At 37.9% G+C, this 26,619-nt stretch overlaps 1 protein-coding gene across 1 annotated transcript in view; it reads left to right on the forward strand.

The window, feature by feature from the left end:
* LOC117387666 (protocadherin-15-like) overlaps positions 1–26,619 on the forward strand; it is a 199,864-nt gene that overhangs the window by 77,287 nt on the left and 95,958 nt on the right. The window contains exons 17-21 of the mRNA XM_055229827.1: positions 248–349; positions 5,126–5,258; positions 6,246–6,325; positions 10,215–10,308; positions 21,088–21,216. Of these exons, the coding sequence (XP_055085802.1) occupies positions 248–349; positions 5,126–5,258; positions 6,246–6,325; positions 10,215–10,308; positions 21,088–21,216 (538 nt within the window). The remainder of the gene's footprint in view (positions 1–247; positions 350–5,125; positions 5,259–6,245; positions 6,326–10,214; positions 10,309–21,087; positions 21,217–26,619) is intronic.

Below are 26,619 nucleotides of genomic sequence, written 5' to 3' on the forward strand. Positions count from 1 at the left end.
TTGAGACAGATATATTCATGTTTTTGTCCTTCTTTAGGTTAATCATTATTTAAAACTACTGCATCCACGCGGTAGTGCTAATCAGAAAGCCAAATATGAACTTATGTGGTACTTATGTGGTACTTATGTGGTACTTATGTGGTACTTATGTGGTACTTATGTGGTACTTAAGTGGCGATCAACGGTTTAACGTAGCTTGGTGTCTTGGGTCTTGTGTTGTGCCTGAAAGTTCTACCTTGCTCTCCAGGTCAGGGGTCATCACCGTGGCACCCGGCGTGGAGCTGTCCGTCGGTCGCAGCTACGCCCTGACCGTGGAAGCCATGGACAACGGACCAGAACCCCAAAGACGGTTAGACTCAAACTTATTGTCCTGTCTTATCCTCATCCTGTTAGTACAACGCAACATGTCACGACCGCATTTGTGTGTGACGTTTTGGTTACTGCGGCGACAAGCTTAAGTAAAGATCCCATTTGTCAGTTACTGGTCAGTTTGGAGACTGGCTCTGCTGAGTTGAGGTTTCTGTTATGCTCGTTTTGGCGTGGGTTAAGGCCTACAGCAACCCTTATGCAATTTGACGTATTTCCTTACACCAGAGTGCTACAGTGTATCATTAAAGCTGCTTACATGCCATACTGGAATAGAGCTCGTCCAGGGTCTGCGTTACTTTACTCATATTAACGCTATTTTCTATATTTTCTGGTTCTAGCATTTCACTTAAACAGCAAATTTCTTTCATATAGCTTTGTTTTCTATGGAGGTTTGATTTTACATAGTCTCATTCCAAATTCGCCCACAAGGAAAGCAGAGGGAGCAGTGATCAATGGAGACCAAAGGCATAAGGCATCTTTCTGTTTGGCAGCGCTGAACAAATGACTGCTTTGGTTGAACTTGAGTGGGTTTTGCATCGAGACCAAAGGGGAAATCAAATGCAATAAGGTATAAAAGAAAAGCAGCAAGTGTTAGGATAAAATTGTCACTTATTTGTGAAAATGAATTAATTAATGGATCAGTCCGTGAAAGTATACGCGGATATATGTGGTTACTGCAATTTAGCCGCAAAGTCAGTCAATTTCACAAATGAAGAGAGGCTATAAAAACGTGTTTGTTGATTTGAAGTCTAGAATTGGAAAGGCAAAGTTGATTTAAAGCTACCATCTGTAAGTTTATTTTTGTTCCCCCCTCCCCTCATCTGGCCTTTGTTCAAGCTCACCTCGGCTCTCTGGTCTTCTCCTGTCAGACCAACGCTGGGACTTTAAGAGACAGAAGTATCCTAGCTAACACCCAGTGGCGGAGAATACTACAGGGGCGGGACGGGCATCCTAATTACTGATGGTAGCTTTAAAGCAATATTATTACTTTTTATATTGATGCTGAGGTGAACTACGTGCTTGCTTTTTGTTTCCTTGAATGGTATTAAACTTCTGAAGCCACCGGGCCAAATGACTTGTCAAATATGTGGAGAAGCAACCCAACTCGCAGACAAAAAAAACCAAAAATGCAGTTGAATATATGTAGGATACTGTACTCAACATTCTAGGGACAGCAATAACATCTCCATGGAGACAAGTAGTAGATATATGATATACACTCAAACACACACTACCGAACAACCCTCTCCAGTCCTATCTCGCCCCTCTCACAGTAACTCCACCCTCCTCCCAGCACGCTCGTCCATGTCACTGCCAAATCCATACACCCCCACTCCTCCCACACACACACACACACACACACACACCAAATGTAGATCCTTGTGCGTCCAGTGATCGGCTTCCAGACTGTACCCAAATTTCCCCAGACCCCCTGTTTATCTGGGCTCAAAACATAAGCCAATACAAATCAATCCCTTTCTCTTTAGCCCACTGTGTGTAAAAGCTGTCGGTCAGGGCCCCAGAAACCTCCTTCTTGGTGGGCTCCGACAAGATGCCAAATGCAGCAGTTTCTTTTCTTTTTTTTTTTCTCTCTTTTTTTTTCCATGGACTTTGATCGTAGCCGTGGAGATATGTGTGTGTGCACTAGGAACCCTGGAGAGGCATGTTTTCTTTCAGATTAGCAGTGCTTTTGCATGGCCTACATAGAAAATACTGCAAACACTTTATGCTCGGGGGCTTTATCCGCACTGTTGGGGAGAATGGGAGAGAGGAACAAGGGCATCTCCACGAAAAGGCGCTGTGCCAAAGATGAATCACCTGATGAATACAAAATATGTAGTGGATACAGGGACAGTGATTTTAAAGCCCCAAGTATCATATTGTTTCCTTTATGATGTTTTCTGCCATATAAGATTAAATTTTCTTTATTATTTATGCGGGCCAGGGCTTGGAGTTTGTAACACACTTGTTTCTTTTTATTTTACTTTTATTTATTTTTTTTACAGAAAAGTAGTAGTGTGACCCTGTGTAGTTCAACCTTGATAATTCATTAAATAGAGTGTAGAGATTTGCAAAAAAAAAAAAAAAAATGATTGCAACGAGTGACAGTATCTCAGCTGGTCGAGTATTTGGCCACTGATCTGAGGGTTGGCGGTTCGAATCCCGCTCTCGGCGTAAATATCATTGACAGAACCATTGCTATTTTAAACAACTTCTGCCTGACGATAACCAGCGTGAAAGTACAGCTAAATCACTATTGTTTTGCCAGATCAGGTGGTCATTTATCACCTTACAACTTTATGCTTATTTTAGTCTTCCTGTTACTTTCCTCAAGTTAGTAAAAACTTCCTGCTTAATTGATTAGCACAACTCTTAAAGCTTAGACTTAATTAGACACGGCGTATTGAAAAACGCACAGCAGCTCGTTAATGCTTGTTTGTCTGCTATCGATCCCGGGCAGCTGCGGCTTTTTATGAATGGCCAGTACGTGTTTGGTGTGAAAGTACAGACAAAAGACTTTGGACAAACGTGAGGAGAGGACACGCATGGGCAGGTTTTATATAAAGGTTCTGTTGAAACTTGCTAACACTCAGATGTATTAAGTCACATATTAACTGAGTATTATATTCCAGATGACCACCAAATGCATCATTCTCCATTTATCCAGGCTTGGGACTAAAATTAATTTTATTTTCCATTTAATTTTTAATGGTGTCTTAAATTTATTCTAATCTAATACAGTTTTGAGGTAAGATTCGTCGCAGTGCATGACTATGATTGAAAATAAAAGGAAATTTCATTAGTTTATGGATAAGGAAGAGCAAAAACTGAACATTTTTTGGATTTGGCTTGTGAAGAATATCTTTTTTGCTATTATCCAGTTAATCTTCTTCTTATTATGAAAAGCTAATTTTCCTAATCCACGTCAAGGCAATAATTTTGTAATCTAATCATGGAGAAAAAGTGTAAGCTAGAGCCGGAGCATCCAGCCACAAATTACCACCATTTCATTGTAAGCACAGACCCACTCAAAAATAACTCTCTTTGTCTTGTCACTGTAGAATATATTTTGTATCATTATTGCTTGCCCGGAGATTTGTCTGCGATCTCAGTCACTAGATGAAGCCATTCAAAAATAATTGATATGGCTGATGTCAGTTTACTTTCTATTAGTTCTCCAGTCAACTTGCCCTGGGCCCTAAACGTGTACTTTTCAAACAGGGTAAGTGATAAAATAGATATACGCAGAAGAACAACTGTTAGCAGCACTGCAAATGAAGCGCTGTGACAAACGTGGGTCATTAATGTGATGCTGTTTCTGAATTAATGTCATCTTGATTAAAAGATCAACAAACTGATTACCGGGGAGATCACGGTGCTTTGCCTGACAGTGTAATTAAGACTACTGCCTATGTTAACTATTGGGATCAATTATCTGTTGTGCATGTGAAAACTGCGTATACTTTAATTTAGCCCGCCTGCACCATTTTCTCCCACACCGGTTTGATTCCCACTTTAACTACATCATTAAAACATATTACTTTTTACTCTTATCTATCTTCCTTTTGCTAGCTTTGACCTTAGCACTCTTTTAAATACAGTATTCCCTTTTCGTTTTGTTCATGTCTGCTAGGCTCAAAACTTCAATAAATATTCTCACTCAGACTTTTCATAATTAGTTTACTCAGAGATGTATTTTGACTACTCCCTAACCACTTTGTGTTTATTACAAAAATTCTACACTTGGGCCATACGTATAGTCATAAAGTCTTATAGCGAGCATGGGTGTGGTTCTGGCTTCATTGTCTCTGGCTCCAATTCACTTTCTATTGAAAAACTGTCTCCCCTCTCTCTGTAACTGCTGCTGTCAGGCTCATCATTTTGGTCTTAAAATGTTCGCTATTTTGTCTGTAAATCAAGATATGGACATTAACAATAGACAAATCAGGTGTCTTCTTTCCCTGAGGTTGCTCCTGTTAGCGTTAGCAACAGGTTTGACTGACAGCGTTGCTAAGCACTTGCTCCCTGCTAAATCACCGTTGCAGGTGGGAAGGGGCGTTACCTTCAACAGCCTCGTTCCGGATTGGCTCTTTGGTTGCTATGAAACTCGCGAGTGGTATTCCAAACATGGAACTCGGATTCATATTTGTCGCTACAACTGTTAGCCTCGACGAGATACATTTGACTGGATCTAAACACTATGAGCGACGTCACCCTCCCTTAGTGCACTTCTTTATACAGTCTATGGTTTTATACTAAATACATGAAAAAAGCATATTAGATCGCTTTTAACTTGCTTTATTTCACTTCTCAAAACGTGTAAAGAGGTTTTATATTTCAATATACCGACTACACTATGGACAATGGGCATTACATTGACATTATATTTTAGCCATGGAGATAGCTTGTTGTTTGATGGAATGAAAACCCCTTTACTAAAAGTGTTTGCATGTCCATAATAACTTTTCAACTTTTTCACACATATAGCTTTCTACACAGTTTGTGATATCATACCTCTAAATACACAAGTACTTCTATTTCCTTTAAGTGCCAAATCACAGCAGACGAACGTTTTAAGTGCCTCTCTGGAGCAATGCCTGTCCTCAGCACTGTTGACTCCCATCGATTAGTTAAACTCAACATGAAGCAAGCACTGACCAGCCATTCTTAAGTTCAATAATGGACTGTTTCAGCCTCCCCACCGCTCCCTCTGCTCTGTGTTTTTCTAATCTGTTCTTTTTTTCTCTCTCCTTAGGTCGTCCATTACTACAGTCTATATTGAAGTTTTTCCACCAAACAATCAAAGCCCTCCTCGATTTCCAAGGCAGCAGTACAGCTTAGAGATCAGCGAGGCCATGAGGACAGGAGCCACTCTGCTCAACCTACAGGTAAACTATAAATGTGGCATATGCATTGTTTTCAGATTCTATAATGTGATAAACAAGAGCCAGATTTACCTATTGATCACAATGCATTCTTAGTTTAATATATAAAAAGGTACATTGACAAATATTGAAGCTGATCATTTCTTTTAGTGACTAGACCCAAGAACTCACTCTAAAAAAACAACGATCTGCATTTGTACAGTGTTCATTTTAGCTGCTCCCACCTGTATTTAATATCATAGAGCTATACCTGTACTAGGAAACAGTATTTTTAGAACATTCAGGCTCCTGGTACTGCAGTGGGGTTAGAGTAGCTGTAGTGCATGCTGTTTTTGCATCCTTGGGCAAGACACTTCATCTTGCCGCCAGTGTTATATATCTACCGGTGCTTGAATCAGAGAGTGTTTGTGAATGTGAATGTGGACCGATGTAGGTTTCGCCCAAGGCACAATCTGGCGTGCTTACAGCGTGGATATCATGTATGTTTATTACACTGCACTGTCCGCTGGTAAATCAAACTTCAAGCTTCATATGTATAAGTCATAATGTCTTTGAGGAGATACTAGAGCGAGCCAGAGGTTTCAGGGCGATAAAAGATTATGACTGTTTCCGTAGTGAATAACAATTTACACAAAAACATTATATTATATCTTTTGAATTTGAACAAGTCCTGGAAATGTTGCATATAACAGGAAGTTTAAACCCAGGAAATGGTTTCTCACCAACTAAGTACAGACATAAATCCTGCTTTTATCTATGTAGCGTCACCAGTCTATGTTCACTGATCACACTGTTCATCTAATGCTTACCCAGTTTCCTTTTCACTTGTGTCTCAGCATATCCCAGTGTAAATAACAGTCGTCACAATGAAGAGCTAAGAATACATGTAGTATTCCTCACCTGCCAGTGGTCTTGATGTTTGGCTGATCAATGGAGCACAAAACCTCATTTAAATGTTCTGATTTGTGCGTTTTCTGTTTGCTTTTGAAGGCTGTCGATCGAGAGCGAGATCCAATAGCTTATGAAATTACCAGCGGAGATCCCCATGGGCATTTCCAACTCCAGCACAAGTGAGTATTTATACACATAACAGGCTCCATCCGCGAGCAGTGGAACGCACATTTCTCATATTTATTGAAGACTGAAGTGAGAATTGTATTTGAGAGTGGAAACAGCCAGACTAAATGATTGTGTATTATGCTTATCTTGGCTCTGCTACACACCACATACAAATGCTCTTTTTTAAAAATGTATTACTTTGCTTATTAAGCTCAGTAAATTCAATTTGTTAGTAGTTATTTTTCTTTACAAGGGAGTTTGAGAGTCTCAAGAGTTTGTTAGTGAATCCATTTACAATATTGCAATATGAAACTATTAACATTGAAGTAATTTCAGACAAAAAAACAGAACAGAGGAAAGGTTCTAAATCTTTTTTACTGTTGTTAATAACATGCTGTTAAATAGTACACTAAAAACTCGATAATAGACAGGACTAACCAATAATTTTTATTTCATTTTTATTTGTTTGGGGTGGTGTGTAGGACTACCAATTTTAGTTTTCAAAGCTGTGTACATTTGATTTTCACCCCTATAACAGCTAATCCCCCTCTCTTCTGCACATGTGCGCTCTTTCCCGCCGCTGCTCCACATTTGGCATGGCACGGCTCTGTTTACCATTGTTTTTGTGCCAGATTTGTCCCGTTCCAAACACCTCGCACCTCACCCAGGCATGCTTCAGTCTGCAGTGCGTTTGTAGAGCAGAGCTAGCATACGTGCGTCAAGCGGGAGAGGAAAAATAGCCCGCCGTGAGAACAGCGTGATCGGGCTTTGAGCTATTGGATAAATTTGGCTTGATTTTGGAGCTGTACTTGCTGCTACTATTTGTGTGTGGTACAATAATAAGATCTGTGTATTCATGACAATTTATTTTTTACATTCATAAAAATCTAAAAAATAAAGTCAAAGCAAAAAAAAAGGCAAAACAATAGCGTTAGTAGCTTGAAAATGTGTCTAAAAGTAGAAATTATGGACATATGACATATTTATTGGTAAAATGTGAATCATTATCATTATTGTGTGTAGTGTGTATAGTAAGTGTTATGCATAAGGTGCATTATGTAACTTTTTCTAGTGGAGGGTCTGCATCTCTTTGTCTCCATGGAGAAGTTATAGCTTCACCAGGATGTTCCACAGTTCAGCATGAAACACATTTATCTTCCATTGATCTAAAAAATACCTTGATAGCTTGGACGCTTACTGTGGGCAGGGCCGCCTTTCCACAGATCTGACCTATAACTTGCCTTAGCCTTACCTGCTGGTTTCTATAATGATGGATAGTTTTAATGCCATACTGTGGAACATTTCTGGAGACAAGCATGGCAGGTCCTTCACCAGAAAAATGACATAGTGCAGTGGTCCCTCATTTATTGCGGGGGAAGTATCAGCTTTATTTTTTACTATTTTTTACTTTATTTTTTACTTTATTTTTTACTATTATTCTCTACGTTTTGCAGCTTTATACACTTTTCTCACATTTTTCTCTTGTCTTTCAAAGTTCAAACCTTCGTAGGTGCCTTTGTCGGTGCAGAACTTGCAAACACACAGCACTTCAGAGTCACACTGTGATCCAACATTTATGTAAATTTGGCTGAACACATTCTGTACTGTACAGGAGACACCGCACGGAGGAGACTGATAGACAATGGTCTACAGTCCCTTAGCCAATCAGGACGCAGAACACAATGCAAGTTCAAATTACAACAAAAAAATCAGCGAGACCTCAAAAGGTGAACCGCGTTATATTGAGGGACAACTGTATACCTTTAATGTGAGTCTCATGTGTGTCTCTAATACAAAGTAATTGGTTAGGTTATCTTGGATTCTATTTAAATGTTTTGGATTGAGGGTTTTACATACCATTTAGGGGTAAATTACATTCTTTTAATAATAAGCTTCTTAAATGTCCTACTGGGAATATCGCTGCAGTTCAAGCCCAATGAGAGTAGACTGTTAAAGGGGACAGAATTAAAGACTGGCTCGCATAATCATGTAGAATTATTGCCATGTAACTGCACTATTGTAGATTTAATAACACAACAATCCTTACTTTACCACACTGATACAAGTCTATACATTTATGCCAGACAGATAGATTGTTAATATGTTTAAATAGACAAAGTGCATTACAGATCCAGCTTGTGTACACTTTCACATAACACAATCACCGCTATTCTAAAATATCGTTATCCTTGGGCTGTTGTGACAAGTGCATCCCAAAGTAAATCCCTATATGATCGTTAGCTCGGTGCTAAATTACCCATTATGATAGATAAACTACACATGAGGGTGCTGTGGCCTTTATACTGCGTTATCAAGCAGCACATATGTTCTCTCTGGTGGTTCACACAGAGACAAACGCTCATTTTTATGCACACAACACGTCTCCACTGTGCCCCTGTTACTTCTTAGCCACAAATAAAACCAAAGTACATGCATGGACCAGATTATGAGATACAGCTTTTGTGTTTTCATAATACGTAAGGGGGGAATAGCCAACTCTCTCTGTACAATATTATCATGATATTCAGTGTACATTGTTAATTGCATAGCGTAATAGTATAAATGCTACTTTTGTCTTTTTAAAACGCCCTGATAAGCCTTGAATAGTTGTGCTTTGTTTCCATATTCCATATTTTGCATTTGTGTTTGCTCAAGTACATATTCTTGAGTAACTTTTATTCTCTTACTTGAGTTTTTGTTACTCTTTCCACTGCGAGCAAGTCTATAAGTGACAAAAACTTTATGTTGACATATATTTGAGCGTTTATGCTTCTTCTCCCACTCCTCCACTCCTTCAAATATGATATTTCTTTCTTGTTGTTGTGCTCTATACTTTGAAGATGGGTTGCCAAATTATTATATGTTTTGTCTCCACAATCAAGCTATAACTCAGGCTGTAATACCTCCCGGGGCTAAAAGCTCTAGCTCTGGGCATCATAAATTCTTGCTTCTTCAGTCCAGTAGCTTCAGATTGTAAATTACGTCCGTATGGCAGTTAAAACGTCTCAATTTCAAAAACATTGTCCAGATGGCTACCTTTTTTTATCATCTTCCCAATTAGATTAACTTAGATTAACAACTCTTACAATTACGTTTTAGTTGGGTAGTGTTACGACCGGCTCAGCTTGAGAGGAAGGAAGAAAGAATAGACCAGATGTTAAGGTTAACTAAAATGGTAATTCGTTATTAGACAGAAAAAAAAGTGATAAAAGTAATTAAAAAAATAAAAATATATATTAAAAAAGTCCTACATTTGGCAACTATTTTCAATTTTACAAGGGAAATTAATTAAACAAAACTAAGAAACAATTCATGCTTAGCTAAATTGGGCTTGAACTAATTCCAAACTATTTTTAAATCATACAAAATATATTCCAAAAGTTTGTAATAATAATAAAAAAGTGTCTCCACGTAAGGATATTACAAAAAGCCACTGCAGCTCCAGCTAAGTAACAACTAAAAAGAGACACAATTTAACGGGTGGTAAGTTGGCAACAGAATGATCCCAGACAGGCCGTTTTTTAATGGATACGCCCCGTGAGGTGGAACTCCCGGGACTGGTGGAGCGGGAAGGTACCTGTCCAACCCGGCGCAAGGACAGCAACGACCAACCGGAGTCTGGGCGTGAATCGAAGCAGCGAATCGGGACCTGGGGCTCACCGACAGAATTTGCATGTACAGAGACAAAGGCACAAAGAACCCGAGAGCAGCGGGTTACGTCACAAGAGGGACCCGGCTCGTAACATGTCCTCTGCTCTTTTACTACAAACGTTATTGCGTAGAAACAGTATTAAAAAATAAACTACCGGTACATTCTTTTGGCCAAACAGCTTTTGACAATATGATAGTGTTTTGGTTATTGTTCCAGCTCTAATTCTTTCCATCTTTGTTGTTTTCCAGAACGGGCTCCCTGGTGCTGGACAAGGCTCTAGACAGAGAGACGGTGGATTACTACACTCTGGTGGTCACGGCCTCAGATGGGTGGCCAGATGGGGTAAGCTGCGCAATGCCAATGTTAACTGCTCATCTTGGTCCACTCGTGCCCTGGTCTCAGTGGACTCGCACACATCAGAGTGGGCAGTTGTGAGGCAGACTATAGCAGGACAGCCAAGTGCCACAGACCACAGCTGTGCCAGTGTGGAAGGGACAGAGGGAGGGGGGGGACTGCAAAATTTATGTTATTGAATTTTGAGGTTTTCAGTTGCACATTTGTATACCATCAAATATATAGACCAGGGGTCACCAACCTTTTTTAAAATGAGAGCTACTTTATGGGCACTGAGTCATACAAAGGGCTACCAGTTTGAGACGCTCTTCTGAAATAACACATTTTCTCAGTTTGCCTTTAGTTATACATTATTAATAATGATAAATGATAATCATCTATGTGAACACACTGATCATGTTGCAAGACACTGATCACATTAATGATTTCTCAAAATAATTATCAACAATGAGCAAGGAGGGAAACATATCAGTATTCAGCACTTTAACTTTATTAATCTTAGTAATTGTTAAATTTCCAGATGACACATCACTACATCTCATAGGAAAAGTGTCCCATTTTCACTATCCATTCACAAACCTTTTTAACAAAACATAAATAATATACATTGCACCATGTTTCATAAAGTTATCGATTATGTAATGTTAAAGAAAAATAAGCTTACATATTTTTAAATAAATCTCGGTTGCGTTGTGTGACGTTTTCACTGGTGTCGTGAAAAAAGCCTTTTGTTTACCTAAAGCTGCGTTTAGCTCTGGGCTTGTTCTGCCCATAGTGCGCGTCCCCGTAGGGAGTGCGCGTCCCCGTGGGTAGTTAGTGTGGAGTTTTGTGAGACGTAGTGAATATGGCGTCATTTGACTATCTTAGTGAAGTGTCCCTCCACATTGTGTCGCTTTGCGGTCACCACAGTCGCTCCGCAGATGAGATACACGCAGGTTTCTTTTACAGTCTTAAATCGTTGTGAAAGTGATCTCTTTATTTTCTACCATGTTTTGGAGTAAGAAACCGCTTTCAGCGCATCCTCACAGCGCTCGCGAGCGGAGCACTGGTTTTGTCACGCGCACAATACTGACCTTGGAAGTGAGTAGGTCAAAGTTCACATTAACTTATCTAAACTTCACGTATAATGAACATATGTTTAAGATATTGTCATTTTTAAATCTATATAAACGCAAGGGTGATAAAAAAAAATAGCTACAGAATAAAATTAAATTTTAGATGCAGCTCATTAGTGAGTTGTACTATTTTTAGAACCGGTCTGCGGGCGACTCATGTGGGGCTTGGGGGCGACATGGCGCCCGCGGGCACAGGGTTGGTGACCCCTGATATAGACAGTATTCTGCTGCTGTAACAGAAATACTTTACTACTACTACTACAAATGCTGCTGCTACCACTACTACTACTACTACTACTGTATTTTGTGGAGTATAAGTCGCACCAGCCAAAAAATGAATAATAATTAAGAAAAAAACACATTTTTCTCATATAAATCGCATCTGAGTATAAGTCGCACTCCCGGAAAAAAAGTGTGTCTTATATTCTAGAAAATATGGCATTTCTATTATTTTTACTTTTGCACTACTATTACAGCTAATTAGGTCTGGGTAATATGACAAAAAAAATCCATCTCAATTTAGTTTTTTCTTATTTAAAGATACAGTATGCAATTTTCTGAAGGTTGCATGTCCCCTGCTGGATTGCAAAACAATTGGAACATTGTCCATGGAGATAAATGCCATAGAGTGGAATATTATAACCAAAAGAACAATATTTATATGTAAAAAAAAGCAGGTTTGGGGAGATGCTCGCTCACAGTAAGAAGGCATGTTTTTCAAAGTTTTTTTAGTGCAACAAACACAACCAAATAGAGAGAAAAAAAAGGTCTATTATTATTATTATTATTATTATTATTATTATTATTATTATTATTATCATTATCATTATCATTATCATTATCATTATCATTATCATTATTATTATTATTATTATTATTATTATTATATTTGTTTATTTATTTATTTATACAAATAGTTAAAGCTATGGATTTAAAACACATAAAACATATCTTTCAATATTCATTTCCTAAACATAAAAAATAAATAAATAATAATAATTTGTATTTATTAACACAAGCAATTCAAATGTATCTCAAAATCAGATTTTTGCCCGAAACCACACGCTTATACTGACAGATTTCGGTTGTGTATACCTTTCCTACTAATACTACTGTAATTAGTATTATTAGTAGTAATTATTCCTATTACTAATAATGCTACATTTAATAGCCGCTTACTGCTATTAAAGGCCGCCAAAATCACTTCCAAAATCCCTCCCATCAGGCAGTCTCACCGGTCAATGAAAACAATACAACAGCTACTTCCTTGAATAGTAACAAATATACTTAGATCATTTATATTTGAAGTGTTTAGAGCCCTATCAAAGAAGAATGGTGTCACATTTTGAGACATAAACCCTCAAATGTAAAAGTAATTACTTCTACCAACTCTAAAGACTATTATTTTATTGTTAAGTTACTGTCTATATACTGTATCACGTAACTTCCCGTTCATAAGATACTGTACTCCCATTATTAATAGAGTCTTATAGGTAACCCTCCCTCTGTTACTGCGTGGGCAGTAGTGCAGAGAGAGTCTTAAATACATAACTGTCATTACTTTGCCCTGGATTACAGTATCAGTTGTATTGTGACACGCACGATCAGATGCTGCCTGTGATGATTACAGGGTGTGTGTGTGCACGAGGCTCACGGTACTGCTTTACTTTTCAATACTAGGGAGAAATATTCTGCTGGAAATGATTATGTGTTCTCCATGCTTTTTAATCATGTATAATGTAAATGACTGTCTAAATTTTAGTCAGTTGTCACGTCTATCTTTGTTCGCTTTTGCATACCTTAACTATATTTAATTGTAGGTGAGCTAACGTACATTTATTTCGAAAAAATGTATATGTAAACTTAAAATATGTCCTATTTTTCTTCACTTTATTATAATTTTTTTGTCCTATTTTTTTTTCATAGGGTGACAATAGCTGTAGGGCGACAGTAGCTCAGTTTATAGTGTCTGTCTACTAATCCGAAGGTTGCTGGTTCAAATCCCGCTCTTGACATAAACAAGACACTTAAATTGCAAAAAAATCTATCTTTGAAACTACGGTATATGAATCCCAAGCCGCACTGTCCCATAATCGGATGACTAACAGAACAGCCTTATTTTATGTATTTTATTATAGAAATTATCTTGATACATTTGTGCAAACTGAAACTAATAATACATAATACTTCGATATACAGCATCAATTATATATTAGAAAAAAAATTAAAAAATCTATTCTGACACCATAATAGTCCCGTAGCCCTTGTTTGAACCCACAGCCTCATTCTTTGTCCTGGCATCTTTGTGGTCATGTGGTGAGACTGAGCAGTGTGTGTGGCCTCTCCTAACAGGTCACTATGTCTCTGTGGAGCCCTGGCCCCGCTCCTCGACCTGATTTAAAAGTCAAATGTACTATTCTTTGGGCATGAAAGTCAAATCAGACCAGTACCTCTGTTGCTGAAGCCCCAATACCCCTCAATCTCCCTCTGCTCTCCTGTCTAACTTATAGGTTTATACATGGCGCTGCGTTATTAGAAGCAGGTTTTTCCAATGTGGTGTGTAGTATACAGTACGGGGAGCTGGGGAAGGAAGAGAGCTGGTCTGGAGTGCTTGTGTTTCGTGTTTGTAAAGAGCTAATTGAAACAGGGAAGTCAATACTACAGACTTAATATTTAGTTCTGAAATTTAATTGTGAGCCATCTGCTATGCTTGATGCTGTGAAGTGCATGGCAATACCCCACGCTCAGCTGATTGGCAGTGAGATCTATGTCTCCTGCCTTGGCGGTTGGCTAGAAGGAAAATAATGGTTTTGAATGCACTAAAGATGATTAAAAAATGAAATTTATTTGTTTGGGAAAATTGCTTTTTCTCCTGGCCTGGTTTGGTATATTACCATACACTGGATGGTATTCTAATCCCAAGTGAGCCATGATGGGCCGCTGGATGCCTTGCCAGACTATTTTGCCGGTCTTAATGTTGTGATATTTATTCCTGGCTCTGATAATTTGCTGAATATGTCTCTGTGCTCTTCACCCTCATTCCAAAAAAGTGTAAAAAAAAAAAAAAAAATCTTGGCTATATATTAACTTGACTGTTACACTTCATGGTAGATCTCCTATGATCCCTGAAGTTACGGTTTGAACCTGGTTAGTACTTGGACTCCAGCTCATACTTCTGTTGTGTCCAAAGAAAATTCACTTAACAAGGGATGGGGCAATAAACAATAATATCGCTTATCGTGATAAAACGTGTACAAAATAATCCAGGCATGCCCAAACTATGGCCTGGGGGACCAAAGGTGGCCCTCAGACCAATTTTTCTTCAGTACTTTTTACTGCACATTTCTGAAAATCTACTTACTGCCCATCTCAAATATTGTCCCATTGAGGATACAAGCATGAATAAAGGTCTAGTGGTTCAGTCTAACTTGTAATAAACACACAGATTTGAAGTATTTACTGTTTTGGCGACCAGTCTATGGCCCTCAATCGGCTCTCAGCTTTCTCTGTGTTTTTATATGTGGCCCTCAATGAGAAAGGTTTGGACACCCCTGCAATAATCGTTCATGGGACATTTTATGTAATTATGATAATCGCCAACAGAGATAATCGACGAAGAATGCGAAGGAAAAAACAACTTTTCCCTCATGATTTCTTGTAGATCAGTGTTGTTTTCACATATAACAAAGTACAGTACTATAATTATTGTTTAAATTTGGAACCAATTCATTATCTTAATCCTAAACTGTCGGCAACTTTAATAATCATCGTGATATAATGGTTAAATGCAATTATTTTGGCCGTGACACCAAATTTCAATATCGTCCCATGCGTGCACTTAACCTCTAGGGGTCGAGAGCACGGTCTACCTCAGGGCAGCTGGGCCTACAGTGTGGAGTGAATGAATAATTTAATGTATAACGCTTAGGGTAAAAAATCCTATATGTAAATCCAATGCATTACGATGATAATTATTGTTATTATAACCCAGGTTCTACATTACAACATAATGAAGGCAGAGGCGAGCTCAAGGCAATAAAAGTACGGGCTGACGTAATCAATGACCTTTAAGTATTTACTTGAAAAGTTTTGAGAACGCAGTCGTAATAAAGTATAGTTTTCCATATATTCATATTCTAAAAGTTACTAAGCTACTTCTAGACAGTTTAATATCTCCTCTGCCTTCGCGCGCTCTAATATCCTGTATGCTCCCTGCACTTCAAAGGCGTCTTCTGTCTGACCCTCTCCTTCCTTGTGTCAATTTAAGAAAAGGTGAAGTTGAAGTCTCATGTGCGCTCTGAAAAGCCTTATTTAAATCCGGTGACCTTCCTTAACAAACAGCCTGACTCATTTCCGCGCAGTATCGTGGAGAGTCGGAGGAGAGGAGAGAGAGGTGGAAATGAGATCCTTATTACCGTAACTACTGTAGCGCGCACTCAAATGCAATTTTAAAACATCTTCGACATACGGATACTTAGTCAATTGCTCCCTGGACCTTGACAATTAGCGCATTATCTTTCTGCCCAGAAGCTCCACGAGTTGAGAAATGGGCTAAAAGTATAATTTTTCTGCTTGACACATCCCATTATGCAGTACAGAGCAGAAGTCTAGTATTCGAGAATGGGGAGTAGCAAAGAAAGGTGTGTGAATGAAAAAATAAGCAAAGATTTCAGAAAAGAAATGAATGTAAGCACTTTTTGAGACACGACAGTGCATTATACTGTAAACTGTACAATTAGACTTCTCTTGGTATACTGTCTTCCAAGATTGAAACTAATATTTTTTTTGTCTGCCCCCATTTGTCCTCAGTGCACCACGATTTTTGTCTTTTTGAACAGACGAATGACGACAAATGGAAATAAAAAAGCAATTTGACTAAAATATGTCTGCATGTTTGGACAATCATACAAAAAAAATATTTAATATCCCACATGAAGATGTTCTCTTATTGTGAAAACTTCATTTGTGAACTTTAACTTAAAGCCCCATCATATAACTGCAAATGTTGTTCCTTTGTCTGTAATATATGGCATAAAACATATCTATCTACTGAATGAATGACTAAAGAATGTTCTTGGAGAAAGTACGACTTGAACTTTAATTATCAGGCAAGTGATTTCCAGAAAGCTCTTTAACATGAAATTAGCCTTTCTATGGATAAAAAAAAATTGTTAATATCAGTATTGACCAATATCGAATATTGTTACTCGCTTAAATCTGCAGAGAAATAAATACAAAATTATAATATTGCACTATTGTAACAAATCTGCTTATAATCTATATTTTTATGCTGTTTTACCCACATATTTAGTTTTTTCCCCACAAAAACAAACATGATTATTTTTTTTCCTTTAATGTGTACTCAAACATGCTTCTAAATCAATTTATTTATTTATTTTTTTTTTTTTGTCTGTCCTGTATTTAGAATGGGAAAATTGTTCAGCAGGATGCTATGAGCCACAAAGAGAAAATACCAGAATAGAAAGGCTGTAGAAGATTGGGTGTAGTTGGCTCACATAGGCCCCATTAATCAGCATCACTCCAAAGGCCTTGGGTTGTCTCCATATGCGTGCACGCTCACACACACACAGCGCTGTCCCCCATTATTAAATGTCCTGTTGTGAGAGTGTCAGACTACAAAGTGCCTAATTGGCTATTTGGCCGCTGAATCCATCATACTGCCACAGTATGAGGGCCCTACAAACCACCGGCTCTACTGTACCGCTCCGCATTATAGGAAGAAACATTTAAAAAGTTTGCCATCGACTACAATGATGTCAGATGCGCCATTAGATCATGGTGCTTGTACATGACGCTGTTTTTTCTTCCTGTGTACCTGTGGGTTTTTCCTTGTGTGATAAACCGGGTGTGCGGCTGGGTGCAGAGCAGGAGGGAAACAGATTCTGCTCTGAATTACAAGGTGCACTGTAAAAAAAAGCATCAGTACTGGTGAGAGCTATAAGAATAAGATGGAGATTAAATAACATGAAATTAAAATAATCATTCACAAATTGTCGGAACGTGTGGAAAGTACATGGTGTGTTACTGTGATGTTTGTGGGAACTTTCAAGTGGTAAACAAGGTCCTCTGCTGTTCATAAATAATACATTTGAATACATTTTTGTTAAATTTAAAATGAGTTTGATCCCTTTTTTTTGTTTAGATTCAACATTATTGTCCCATAAGATACATTTGCAGGTCATATTTCACACATCCACCAGACACAACACAATGTCTGAACATCAGGACAGTCAGTCTGCACATGTGGTACAGAACACACTGCACCTGCTCAGTAAAGAATAAATACAACTTTAATGAATAACTATTATAAAATAGGTACAAGCTATTTAATGTGTGTTCCCTCAGGTAAGTTCTAGGATTTTGCTGAACTTGTGTGGCAGTGAGGTTGTCTTAAACTTTAGACCCGGGTTAGTCCCATTAGACGTGTAATGGCTTTAATAGACGGGTACAATGAGTGTATGAATTTATATTTTGTTATGAAGGAAAACTTACATAATACTGTCTCATTATACAAGCACAACTTGACGGTGTATTGATAATGACAGACGATTACAGCCCTTTGTGAGGAATGTGCTTGCAAATACTGATGACAACAACGGCACTATTTTCACTTTGACTCATTTACATTATAAATGAAGCGTTCCATCTACATTAATCATATCAGTTTGTGTGCTGTGTCTCTGATGACTCTCCAAAATCCCAAATTCTTGATTAATAATCGAATAGTTTATGCAAATTTTGCCGTCAAAAATTGCGTACAACATTAGGAAATGCTACAATACAAAACTGCAACAAGAATCATATTTGTTAACAAAAATACAAAATGAAAAAACTATGTGAAAAAAACAACATGTTAACCAGTTTGATTTGAAATGGGGCTGGGTAATGTTAAAAAATGTCTGGTTGTTTCTGAAGACAGACAACTGAATGTTTAAAAATGACTATATTGGGGAAAAAAAAGTCTTTTTAATTATTGGTTAATGAATGACTGCGCCTAGAAGTACAAAAAAAAAGTGCAGTTCAGGCACCAGTACAAAGTTACCTAAGTACCAGGTACAAACCAGGTATCACTGAAGTACTGGAAAAGACACCCCACCTTCAATTTACAGACCTTTTGAAGTACTTTTGGTTCTTTAACCAAAAGTACTAGTTCTACCACACTAGTTTCTACTAGTGTAGAACCTAGTGTGGTTAGCTAACACACTGCTGGTATCGATAGAGAATCTTATGCATATTCCAACATGATGCCAACCTTTATTTGTCTGTTAACAATGTCAGCCAGTGTCTTTTCAACTCAAGTTTAAGCGCTATGACTCGGGCTCCCCTCTGAACTGTCCTTTGACACTAGGGGAGTCTGAGCATCTAAATCCTTTATGAGAAATGCTAAAGACTTGGCAGCAGCCTCTTGAATTGGCTTAGATAATAAAATGTGAAGGAGAGGAGCCTTGAAAAGTACACTTTTTATATTGCTGTGTACCTTTCATTATACTGTGCTTTACATACTCATTTATACATTCATTTAAAATGGTTGTTTAATTTATTTACTTTATTTATTTATTTATTTATTTGAATGACAGTGTGCAGATACATTAAAAAGATGGCTGCACCAGATTTAGTAAACAGACTTGACATCGTGAACTCCTAACCTCTGATTACTTGCATTAATAGAATGTTTTATTAGCCCTTCGCTCGCTTTTGTACCACTGTCGTACAGTGAGTTCTCCTCCCAGGTTTTCATCCGATCGTCCATCTGTCTGTCTCTATGTGACGTATGCTCTCATAAAAGTAACATAAGACGTCTGTGACCTCCCGTTGTTCGTTTCCCTCTGTGCTCAAAGGGCAGTCAGAAAGTGTGACTTGCTACTCCAGCTGCCTTGAACCATAGTGGCCTACATTATATGGGAAAGAATAGGCCGTTTCAGCTTTGTAATGGTAACTGTATGTCAGGTTTAGATGTAATTATTTCATATTTATAGATTCATGGCCAGTCCTGAACATTTCTACATGTTTTTTTTATTTTTTATTATTTATTTCAAACATCAATTCAATCTACAGGGAGCGCAGGTGGAAACTAGGATTTTTGCTAGAACATTTCATGAAGTTCTACGTGAGCAGTTATACCTTATGATTAATAGCGCTTTTCCACCTTTAAGCCACATAAAGCACTTTACATCAAGGACCCACTCACCCATTCACACTCACATTCATACAGGCGAGGGTCGTTAAGTGTCTTGCCTGTGGACACAACAACAGCATTCATCTGTGGGAGCTGGAATCACACTGCCAAAAGTGGTTTAGTCAATCAGTGATGTTTAAGTCAAGACCGGGATTCGAACCGCGAACCTTCTGATCAGTGGACAAACACTTCACTAAATCGTCTCTCTCTATTGTTGCTATGAGTCAGTGGAATAATTAAAGCCAAATGAGATTATAACATGCACAAGTTTTCAAAAGTTTGCACATGTGACAAAGAAATGGCTAATATAAAAGCAAGTTTGCACCCATTAGTGAATGTGTATGAAAGAAAGAAAGAAAGTATTTGTATATCTGAAATTGGGTGATTGTGTGTGAATAAACTGGTTTGGTTGTGTATGTGTGTGTGAACTGAATGTTTTTAGAAATGGCGTATTTGAAGGGTGAGATGTGTTGCAATAGATCAGTGGTGTCCAAACGTTTTTCTCCAAGAGCCACATAAACTAAAACATATTTGAAGCTGAAGGCCACAGACCAGTGTTGATACAGGAAGTCAAACGATTTAACATTGTACCTTTAATAAGACTTGGAAGATTATTTTTAGGTCTGTGTCGCAATGCAATGATGTTATTCAGGTTATAGAGGTAAAATCTCTTCAGTTTGTAGTAAAAAATACTTCCTGATCAATTGGGCCAGTTTACGAGGGCCAACAAAAATTGGTCCGAGGGCCGCATTTGGCCCCTGGGCCGTAGTTTGGACAGCCCTGCATTAGATTTATGTACCATATATTTATAGGTCTTTTATCCACCTCCACCAAACTGTTTTTACTTAACATCCACCTGTGCAGGGACTAAAGGTGGAAATTAGTATTTAATCTTTCCTGTTTTTTAAGGTCAGTGTAATGTCGTGCACTGTCCCTGTTCAAATAAAAGCAGACCATACCATACTATACCAACTGAGCTTATTTAAATGATCTAAGTGGGTGATACTTGTACATTGAGGAGTAGTTAAAGCTGTTCATTACCCAAACAAATCATGCAGATAGGATCCACATATTCATTGTACTTAAATAAATGCTCGCAATGAACTGAATCAGCGAGAGACTGTTAGAGTGGATTTGTGTTGGATTTGTGTTTTCCTAGTTTTCTCCATAAAGTTTTCTGAAGTGTTTTGTTTGTTTACATTGAGTCCTATATGTTTCCAAAGGCGATGTCTAACAGCCTAGTGACTGCCTAGACTAAGCAATACAGAATCATTAGCCATATGCCACACACAAGTGAACGCAAATATCCAATTTGACATAAGATACTGCAAAGTACACATGGAAACAGAACGTGGAACAGAAGGGCGCATTAACAAACAAAATGGTGTTTATTTGCAGTTCCAAAAGTACATCTAAAAGAACTGTAAGAGTCGTACGCTTATGTCGTGTTTGCAGACGTCCACGGCCACGGTGAAGATTGTGGTTACAGACGTGAACGACAACGACCCTGTGTTTGACCTGTCTCTGCCCATCAACCTGACTGTCATCGAGCAGCAGGACCACGCCTACGTCGGGCAAGTCAGGGTAAGTCTGGTCATCCTGCTGTGTACTCGATACAAATGATATATGGAGTTTCAGTCAGTGACTCGTATAAATATGACCTTGTTCAGCCTTGATTTGTATTACCCAGACTGCGAAAATGTGTCCAAAAAAAATAAAAAATCTAAAAAAATATAGTAGTAAGAGCACTATGTAACGTTTTCTGGCGTAAGGTCTGCCATCTGCTTGTGTCCATGAGACGTTATTGCTTATCTATCTTGCATTTATTAAATAAAAGCTGTTTTTTATAAGCTTATGGAGATAGGTTTTATGCCACACTGTGAAACATTAGAGTCAATCCTGCACCAGAGGCTAAAAAACAGGCTTTTAGCTGTTTTGCTTCAGAAAAATGGAATACACTTCAAGGAAAAGCAAAACTGGATATATTGGTGACACAATCGCAATTTAATAATCGGGTAACACACATTTATACACACACCTGCTCCTGTTTTTAATGTTTTATGGACTTATATACCTATAGACTGTTTTTTTTTCTGTTTGTGTTGTATTTTAAACAGGGCACCCATGAAAAAGAGAGCCCGAGTTCTTTCATTAGGTTCCCCTGTATAAATAAACATAAAGAAGGAAGGAAAAGTTACATAGTGCACCATCAGTTTCACATTCAGTTTCTGGATGGTTTCAGTATTGTTTTTAATGTCACTTCAAATTTTTATATTCTCTTAAACTGGGAATGTGTAATTTAGTTTTTCAGCTAAATTGTCATTTCATTTTAGTCCTGTTCACCATAAAATAATTTCAATAATCTAGTTAACATAAGCCATAATCAGCTAAGATCAGTAGAGTTTTGCAGTGCTGCTGTGGATGTTTTTACACCTTTACACAATAGTTGTTTTAACATAATTAGTATCATTTAAAATCATTTTGTGTTCACTTGAGTTATAAGTGATCAAAGTATAATGAATTCACCTTTGCAATAAAAACCCTACAAAACAATAATTTATATCAATTTTCTCCAAAACAAAACAAATTGTTACCTTAAACTCCTTTATATCAAATCCATTGCAAAAATAACTTGTTTAGATGCTTGTAATTAAGAAATAATTGAAAGAAAAATCAACCCGAGTTGGTTTTGCAATTTCATAAAACTTTTCGACAATAACAAATGGCCAAACTTGGATAAACAGACAGCTTACTCCATCTAACAATTAGGCTGGTGCGTGACAATAAACGCCTTTGTATTTTGTGCTTGCTCTGTGCTAATCCCTTTTCACAATGCGGCGTCATAAACTGCAGACGATCTTAGATTATGATTTATTTGTGCGTATCAATAATTCTTCACAGCATCTGCATCGCCGTGGGATCCCTCCGAAAACTGCATGTCACGGCTTTTGTTGCCTCCTCAGATATGAATGCAGAAAGTCGACACAATGCAAATCCTACCCAGCTACATACACACGAGAGCTGTCCCACTGCAAAAATGTGTTGTTATATATTAGGGTGGTCAAAAGTGTCGAAAATCAGGTACTAATCGATGCTAAAAATGGTATGGAAACTAGACTCATTTGAGCAAGTATGGATACTAAAAAAGTCACATTCACAGAACAGAAATGAACCTTTCTTGAACAGCTTGAGGAGGATCTTGAGCTGTAGCAGAACAAGTATAAGACACAAAGACTAGTACACACACATGGACCACTATGAACCTAACTGGACCACTGAGGGATTATACAGATATAAGGCCACATGGTAATATATAAAAAATAAAGCCCCCATCACTTCTGTTGACTCTCATTAACATCTGCTACCTGTCACCTCACTCACATTTAATCGTCTCCTTCTGAAAAACATCCAGATGTTGTTAAAATTTTTCAATAAATATTTAGTTTGGCCCACGACTTGGTCCCAGTTTTAATTTTGGCCCCTTGAGTTCGACACTCCTCGGTGTTGGGTATTGAGTCTGTTCATCAGTATCAAATCGAATTTTTCCCTTTTTTTTAATGGTGACAACACTATTATACACACTTTATCTCTTTCAACGCATACAGTTACTTGTTTTTTCTATTAAAGTGGCTGTACCTGTTTCTTTTTTTTTTTTCAAGTAATACCTAAAGTACATTTTGTTTTGGCTCCACTACAGACATATTATAAAAGCAACTTAACACTCACTCAAAAATAAGACAGCTATGTGTTGTCTGCATTTAATTCTAAAGCGTTTTTATCGTCCTCAAACCAGGAAGTAACACTAGTGCACTGTTAGCATGCATAAACTCATTGAGGCGAATAATTAGGATGCTAGGAACGGATTAACAAAGTGACGAATACGTTTGGACCTCGGCAAACTGTTTCAAATGCATTTTTCTTCTGTAAAAATCAGATGTAGCGGCTTTACAATGTGTGTTTTATAATAGCTATATGCTGGATTCACCCAACTATCTAATTAAAAGCAGCCATTGTAATCTCTCACAATGGGGAGCAGGGATTTCTAATAAGACCTGTCAGACACGCACGCACTTAGTAATTACAAGCGAGCGCCATAAAGCCTATGCAATTGTGCAGGTGAACTATATTTTTAGTCAGTCAATTGTTCTTGTCTTTTTCCATCCCTGTTAAGTACATGCAGTTTAATAAGGAAGGCAGAAGAACTACTATCAAAACTAGGTATCAATACTAAAAAAAAAAAAATCACATTCACAAGTCAGAAATGAGTCTTTCTTGAATAGTTTGAGGAGGATCTTGAGCTGTATCAGAGCAAGTATAAGACACATAGACCAGTATACACCCATGGACCACTGTGGAACATACCTGGATGACCATACCTTGTCTAAAGAAAGCATGTTTTATTATGATTGTGGTATTGGAATCAGTATTGAGTGTCGAGTTTATTCCTTAGTATTGAAAACAAATTTGAAAACTATAATATATATCGGTTCCAATATTGGTATCAGTGATATCAGACGTTTTTCTAGGTATTGATTCAATATTGAAATTTTGTAGATATTTGCATTAATTTTTTTTAAGCTGCCCCAGTCTCTGTGCCCATGCATTATTACCAATTAGTCCTCAATGCCTCAGATTTGTCTTTTCAACAGACTAATGAGTACAAATTTTAATAGAAGGGTAATTAGACAAAAGATGTAGTTATTTTTACAGTCATGCATCAGATTATTTTAGATCCCATATAAAGTATTAGTATTATTTATTTTATACAAGTGAAAAGTTCATTAGTGAATTTTACTATAACTTAAATCTGTGAGTCTTGTTAACCTGTGCAGTATTGTTGCCATCTGTGGAAGCGTTCTGTAAGTGCCCTGCCTGCCCAGCTGAAGAGGGAAATCTTAGTTACTTAATGTAACAGCAAAGTTTCTTAACCTTTTCAATCTCGGAAGCCAACTTCTTCTGTACAAAGTAACCTGGGGCCCAATTTCAAATTAAATGCATTATATTCGACTGATTGTGGGGGGATCTCACACACTCCCTAAATCCTATATAAGACACCAAATAAGTCATGCACGTCTCCTTTTATAGGAGTAGATAAAGAGACCAGGCCTGATGGACCTGCATGTAGAGAGCTATGCATATACTCATAGAACTACAGTTACATTTAGTAACTAAGGTTTTTACATATCATAGGAGATACACACAAGGCACCTACAAAACCATATGCACGCAGGTTTCACATCCCAAACGCCACTGAATCAAAGTGCACAAGAAATAAAATACACAATACTGTGTAATTTACTGTACTTCACAAGATAAAAACACCAAGGCCACCTCTCCCAAGAGCACCTGCACACAATAAAAAGCAAACCTCTTATATAAGAAACACGTAACAAGGAGAAAGGCAAAGAAATGTGCATTCAGAAAGAGCCAGAGCCCAACAGTGAGCAACTGGTTAGCACTCTGACACCCTGACTGTGGAGTGGCTCCATTGCTGTGCCCATACATTCGGTAAAGGTGTGTGGGCCAGAGAGTAGCCAGCCAGGAGCCAGCTGCACTCGTACTGCTTTCACCAAATTCAAAATGCAGAAGCTCCCTGTGTTCCAGGACTATGGGCACATGAAAGTAGGCCTCGGTGAGGTCCACAGACATCATCCAATACCCGGGCCTGACATGCTCAAGGAGCTGTTTTGTGGTCAGTGTGACAAAGGGACGTGTGGTGATGTGGCCTTTGAGAACATACAGGTCCTCCCCTCCCTGGAGAGAGAGATGCAGGCTGTCAGGAGTCTCCAGCAGAATGCTACCAACCCACACAGAGAAAGCACCCATCATGTCCATCTCCAGGTTGTAGTCTGGCTGAGCAGACACCACAGCTCCTGAGCCCGACAGGTGGTGAACACCTCGAGCGATGAAGCAGCAAAGAGTCCACTCTTCTTTCTTGTTATTAGGGCTAAATTCTCAGGTGCTGAGTTAAGGATTCAGGGAGGATTCTTTTCACTTTAATTACTTCACAGTCATTTTGAGGGCTCTATATTATGAAATGAAAAAAGTGTGGATGTGGTCTATTTTGTATAGCTCTCATGCAAATTGGTGCAACTCTTTTCTTTCCCATATGCTAAAATCTAGTTTGATGTGCGCTATAAGACATTTATTTGTTTGAAGAACTATCTTTTTTTTCCCAAATTAAAATGTGTGCTGTACATATTAATACATTTTACAGTTGTACTATGTAAGCCATTTAATTTTGTATAGTGTTTGTCTAGTGTGTAATAATACTGGGTCGGAATACTACTCGGAGTACATTATATCAATATATACATTTTGATATCTTTTACATAATACACCATGTTATTACATTTTGAGAAGAAAAAACAAATACCACATACATTTTGTAATACGTTTTTCTACATGTAATTATATTACAAAATGTAGAACAATTTATTACAAAATGCGTTGAAGCAGCGTATTACATGATGAGGAAACACATCCCTATAGGCTGTATGTTTCTTTTTTTCATTTATGAAGCTGATGCTTCTTTCAGTTTTTACACTGTGGGGCCAGCATCTGTAAAGACTAAATACATTCACACAATTCTGTATTAGCAAGGTTGTGAACAGCTGTTGGACGTGTCTGGGGAGGACCTTTCATAGTATGTCATCTGTGGGCTGACCCAAAGGTAAACCTACAGCCTTTTGTTTGTTAGAAAAATAATGCTGTCTACTAAAGTACATACTGTGGACCAATACCTATTATGGATATGGCTGTTAAAGTTAAGATTGTCCCTCAAGAATGAAAACTCCACAAGCTCAAGTTATTATTAGATGTGTTGCCATAAATTGAATGTAATTTTCTTAATGTTGTGCACTAATGTGAGTCACTGCCTACAGTAAATCCAATGACTTCCATGTGGTTGTGGTGGCATTAAAAAAAAAAAAAAAAAAAAAAAAATCTGTTAAACAGGACTGCTCAAAAGCTGTGTTTCAGTCAAAT

Source organism: Periophthalmus magnuspinnatus, chromosome 19 (assembly GCF_009829125.3).
Source record: "Periophthalmus magnuspinnatus isolate fPerMag1 chromosome 19, fPerMag1.2.pri, whole genome shotgun sequence".
Lineage (NCBI taxonomy): Eukaryota > Metazoa > Chordata > Actinopteri > Gobiiformes > Gobiidae > Periophthalmus > Periophthalmus magnuspinnatus.